Consider the following 6117-nt stretch of genomic DNA (forward strand, 5'->3'; position numbering starts at 1 on the left):
TCTGTTACAGGAGACACATGACTTTATGCTAATTAGTCTTGCTTCAATGCAAGGTGGAGTCATCTCTGCACGAGGTAGTGGTGCCCATGCACCATCATACACTTGTTTGCACAGTTTTGCACATTCAGCTGTATTAGGTGCCAACTAAAATAATCTTCTGTGTGGCAGGCTTGACCTTGCAACGGTTTTGTATCTTGATCACATATCACATTACACCACAAACTTTATGCGACAGAATTTAATGGATTTTGGTGTTTGGTTGTTTTTTTTTCCTTTGTAGAAATGGCTCTACTAACTGCAATCATTTTCCTGGCTGCTTTGCTACACCAATCTGATGGAGAGGTAGGAGCATTCACCTACGCAAAAGAGCACATTGTGTAGATACCTGGCACGGCACAGTCTGGTCTAGTGATCTCTAGAGCTTCACAAGTCAGGGTTGAAACTTCTGGTAATACGTTAACATAATGAAGACGAGCTCTCATTTTTCGCAGATTTTTGTGTTAACAAGTTTCTTCTATCAAAATACTCTTCTCTTCACAAGACTAATTTTAAAATACATGATCCAAAAAAAAATCCCCAAACAAACAAACAAGCAAAAAACCAACCAAAGCTCTTCTAAAATAATTTAGTTAAGTATCGTATATCTAATCTTCACCTCTGCTAAAAGACGATTAATCTTGTAAGATGTAGATATCTACTATGCAGGCACTAGAATGTGAGCTATTTATCAATATCTGCTTTATTAATGAACAAAAAGACCTAAGTATTTTAGGGACACCAATCATCTCTTTCTTCAATAAATCTTGGGTAAACTATGTTCTAAGTTGCTTATTCCCTTTCCCTCAGTAGAGCAGCAGCCAAAAGTAACTGACTGAGATGTTCATTCTACCACTGTAAATTCCTGAAGTTAAGTAAGATGTATGACACCTCTTGGGGAAGGTTCAGTTGCCCAGACAAGTGTCTTAGTGCAGTCTGAGACTATCCAGAGTACCTGACCCGCTCCTGAGGGCTGTACAGGCAGGTATACCTCCCTGCAGCAACAGTCTGAGGATAGGCAGGGCTCTGGGCATTTCAAACAGCAGTAAATGCCATTTTAAGCCACTGACTACAGCCTTTAAATCCTAGAATTGAGCTCTGAAGGCAAAGCAGTGGGATTAATTCGTTTTACTCAGACATTTCAGAATTTAGTCACTCTCCTTTATGATTTTCTCATTGAACATAAGGCAATCTGAGATGACTTTTATATATTTACATCTATGTTAAAGATACCTTAAATTAAATAAGATGAACCCGTGCCTAGGTAAGAAACTGTCACACCAATGGCAAGACTCATCTCACAGACTTAAATGTCAAAGTTTTAGTTGTCCAGATGGCCTGTCAGGACCTCTGGAAGAGTGAAAAGAAAGAAATGAAAGAGGAAGGAGATAGTTGTAACAAATATTTCTTCTGGTTCTAAAAAGTTTAGATTTTATGAGATGAGCTACTTCTGCACTCTCCACTAATGAAAAAGAGAGTGAAGGCGTCTAGCTTAGGGTGAGCTGTCTCAGTTTTAGACATTAAGTGGGAAGAATGTTTTCTTGAGGGATGCTTTAGTCTGAAATCTCCAACATAAGCTTTCCAACTCTTTTCCTCTGGAAGGATTCATGACCTGATATCACTAAGCAGAGACAATCTAAATTGTTCACCACTTTCTTGATCTTAGGTATTTCAGAAGGTCTGCAAACAGTCCTAAGTTCTCATCCAGCTTCTCGCACTTCCAAACCTTACAACTGACAAGAGCTAGGGACTTTCTTAGTACACACAAGAGGTCAAAGTCAGTCTTGAGATTTGGTTCCAGAACTAAGCTTCCTCCATGTTTGATGTGGAGACATCTGAAGGTAGAATTCCTACCTACAAATTTCATTTAGGGTCATGTCTCCTAATGAAAAATGCAGTTCAAATCAAGAAAGGAAGAAAACAACCTCAGCAATTATAAGAATAGAAGAACCAATACAGGCAAACCGGGAGTTTCCAAGAAGCTTTACTTTGAGAAGAAGCTCATAACTTCTCTGGCTTATTAAACCTCTAACATCTGGAACCTTCAATGTTATAGTTTTCCAAGGTTTTCATTATAAATCAATGAACATTTCTTTCTTTCCTCTTTTTAAGTTTCAAAACCAAAAACAGATCCTTGATCAACACAACGAAATACGGAGATCTGTAACTCCAACGGCCAGGAACATGCTGAAGATGGTAAGCTATGTATTGCAGCTAGCTTGCTTTCCACATCACTAGCAGAATACTGTAGCCTTCTAAACAACCCACACTCAGTGAACAGAGAGGGCAGCAAAGGTGCTCTGAGATTGAGATTAAGAAATCAGAATTTTATCTCTTTATCCCTTCAGGCTTCATGCTTAATTTTCCACACCTCGATGTGTAAGCATCTGTAAAATCATGGTGAAGGTCACAAGTCACTAGTGGTATCTGAAACCTCTCTCCTTACGAACATGTAGTTTCTTAGTTTCTCCACTTAGAAAAACCCAGTTAAGCAACACAGGAACTGTTCCATGTCTAGGGTTATTCGTCTGTAAGAACTATGAAGATAGGTTTGTCCAACAGATGCTCTTCAGAATAACCTGCTCTGCAACCTTTAAGAGCTGAAGAAATGTGGTGCCCATGCCCCCAGTAATGTAAACTGGTGCAGCTCCTCTGCTTTCTGTTGAGGACCACGGGAGCATTTGGTAGACAACACCCAGGTCACACTTCATTTTTTTTTCTTCACATGAACTGTACTAAGCTATCTGTGACCTCGACACTTCTTGCTTTGTCTCTTTCAGGTGTGGAGTGAGAAAGCTGCCAGAAATGCTCAGAAATGGGCACGTCAGTGTGACATGAGAATCAGTCCAAAAGAACAGAGAGTCCTTGATGGTACGTGACAAATACAGAGCCTAGTGGTTTAATGACAGTTTGTGTATGGCCCCTGTGAATGTGAGCTAGATAGAAGGATAAATTTTAATCTATTGTAGAATATTTTTTTAGGATTATGAAAAACAAAAATATCATCTTTGTAAGATAAATACCCTGAAACCAAATTGCTGGAACTTAAGAGTGAGGGATGCCATGTACCTGCACTATATTTGTACCCTTCTTGAAGTGTCTGCTTTTGGCTCCTGCTGGAGACACAAAGAGAGTGCAATAGATGGCTGTTGGTATGACTAAGTGCAGACATTGTTGTGTAACATTTCGTAGTCAGGAAGTATCTGTGACTGAAAGCTCACCACAGTCAGTGTAACATGTCTGCAGCTTTCACAGAATCAGGTGTAATGTTCCATTCTGAAAATCAAAGGGAAAATATGCTAGCATAGTAGAGACTTTTTTAGGATGTAGCTACAATCCTTCAGCCCTACCTCCCACCCTACAGTTTGCTTCTTTGCTAGGTAATAAAATAGACTTAATTCTACTTCAGGGGTCACCTGTGGTGAGAATATATTACTATCATCCAACCCAAGAACATGGCCTGAAGCAATTCAAGTCTGGCACAGTCAGTCTTCCAATTTCAAGTACGGCTATGGAGCAACCATGAAGAATGTCAATATTGAGAACTATTCTCAGGTATGGAGAATTGAAGCAAACTGCAGTGATACACTGGAATTACAGGAGCACACTTCAGGGAGCTGGGAGATATTTATTATCAGAAAAAAATCACTGTCATCAAACCATTACCTGACATTCACACTCTAATCCAAAGATGAATGATAAATTGAAACTCTTTTTTTTGTCTAATTTGGGGGCAGTGGAACCAATATTTTGGAAGACCTGTCCAGAAGAGAAATATTATTCTTAAAAAAAAAAATCAATACCTTGAATTTAGTAATAAATATCTTCCTTATAGGGATTTAAATACCTGATTAAGAAATATCAAAGCAAACTATCTATGATGAAAATACTTGAATTTGAACTTTAATGTCCTGCTGGAAACTGTGTTCAAAAACATTTGAAAACTGGAGGATGTAGTTAACTCATTTTTCTATTTATTCTTTCTGACAGCTTATCTGTAAACTTAAAGCTGGATAACAAAACAAAGCAAAAAATTATCTTCTGGTTCTGTTATTTTGTGAGATCTTTGAAGAGAATTAATTTCATCATTGAAATAATGTTTATTTTTTCTTCTACAGCTAATCTGGTACAACAGTTACCAGGTTGGATGTGCAGTTGCCTTCTGTCCCAGGAGCACGTTCAAATACTTCTATGTTTGCCAATACTGTCCTTCGTACGTACTGCCCTTTTACTCATTTAAGATGTGATAATTATGGATATGTGTTCAAAAACTCCTGGGGTCCCTTGATCATGTTGAGGATGAAATTATTACAGATTCTTTTATACATTTATGAGTTTGAAAATAACAACGTGGATTGTGAGTTTAGCATCAGGTTAGATAGTGGACTTTATTTTATTTCAGATTGAAACAGATCTTAGGGAAAATTTACCATACGAACAAAGGTCTTTCTCTGTCAGAATCAGACATTGTGCACAAATCACCCTATAACTTTGACTGCAAACAAGAAAGTCAGATGCAAAACAAAAGCCAACAGCAAATGAGTATTCACGGAGGTAAAGAGCACATCGGAAACAGCTGCATGTCAGAAGGCATCTGCTGAGGTTATTTCTTTATAGCCGTAATCACTTAAAAGCCATTAGAAAAGAACTAGGAATCACATAAGTTTGTTCTTTTTTTAATCTGATACTGTTATAGAAAAGCAAATAACAGATCAATTTTCTTTCTCTAAAACGTATGGTCCCTCTTACTTAAGATGCAATCTCTTGTACTCTATGAATATCTAAAACTAAAACATGACTTCCCTTGAAAATAATTTTACCCAAAAATTCTGGATGTCTTTTATTGTGATAAATGACATAAACTCCTCTTAATTTCCTCGGAGCTGCACTTTGATGTTGTTTTGTATTGTATTTCTGTCAAATTTCAGAGGAAATATTGCAATGCAAATAGCTACACCTTACAAAAGCGGACCAAAATGTGGAGACTGTCCTGGCCACTGCGACAAAGGGCTTTGCAGTAAGTGAATGTATTCTTCTCCTTACAACAAATATTGCATTACCTTCGATAATAATATTTTTCCTTTACGGCATTTTATTTTTGCATAGTTACTTCTTGCTAATCTGGATGAAAGATTGCTCCTTTCACTTCCCCCCAGAAATAACTGTAGTTAAATAACCCACCGGAACAGGCACAATCTTGAGCAGGGTAGCTGGACCAGATGACCTCCAGAGGTCCCTTCCAACCTCAATCATCATGTGATAAGGGCTAATTGCTGTTGAGCAATAGGTGCATTTTCAAACCATCAATCTTCTGCTGCCCCCTCCTGGAAAGCTCAAGACAAAATGTCTTGACGTCCATCTATATCTAAGAGCACAAACAACTTTGTCAGACTTCACACATCCGTATACGTGAAGATCCTCACAGGCCCCTGGGTTCTGCAGACTCCTGCGTGGAACAAGTCAAAGCATACAACTAGATAGGAACTGTCAGATACCACCTTTTCGCCTGCATTCCCTTTATATAATATTCAAGCAATTTTAACAGCAGAGTAAACGTACAAGTGTCTATACAGACAAGAAAATTTGGAATTTTCTGAAAATGCAGAAGTATCAGACCTTGACTTGTTTTTCAAGTAATATTTCATGGTTTTGTTTCTATCTCTTGTATTTCAGCCAATCCTTGCAAACATCAAGACGTCTTTGCAAACTGCAGAAATCTGAAAACCTTGTTTACCTGTGGAAATTCAATGGTGAAGAAGAACTGTCCTGCTACCTGCAGATGCACCACTGAAATCGTATAATGTCCTGGTGGATGTCATCACAGTTTCTGTGAGACTTACATCTTAGGAACAGGTAGAACTCATTGGGAAGTGTATTCACGCTCAGGGCATCAGCTCAAATTGACCTATAGGTAACATATTTTTTCCTGAAATCTCTCCATTACTTCAATCCTAAATAAATACAGTAGCTCAGAATAACTTCTGATGTTATTTTAGACTTTGTAGAAATTGTGCTTAGGTTACTAACGTGTTTCTTTGTGGGTTTCCTTGCAGTGGATTCTTTTTAATGGGAAACACTCTT

At 38.1% G+C, this 6117-nt stretch overlaps 1 protein-coding gene across 1 annotated transcript; it reads left to right on the forward strand.

The window, feature by feature from the left end:
• Window positions 1-2148: 2148 nt before the first annotated feature.
• On the forward strand, window positions 2149-5837 carry LOC104495409 (cysteine-rich venom protein TRI1-like; the record flags this gene model as incomplete). The annotated part of the gene is made up of 6 exons (XM_010138374.1): window positions 2149-2232; window positions 2817-2907; window positions 3446-3591; window positions 4155-4249; window positions 4965-5053; window positions 5710-5837. Coding segments are annotated over 6 exons (633 nt in total), but the record flags the coding sequence as incomplete, so codon positions are not given.
• Window positions 5838-6117: the final 280 nt, after the last annotated feature.

This window comes from Buceros rhinoceros, unplaced genomic scaffold, assembly GCF_000710305.1.
Source record: "Buceros rhinoceros silvestris isolate BGI_N320 unplaced genomic scaffold, ASM71030v1 scaffold8356, whole genome shotgun sequence".
Taxonomy (NCBI): Eukaryota; Metazoa; Chordata; class Aves; order Bucerotiformes; family Bucerotidae; genus Buceros; species Buceros rhinoceros.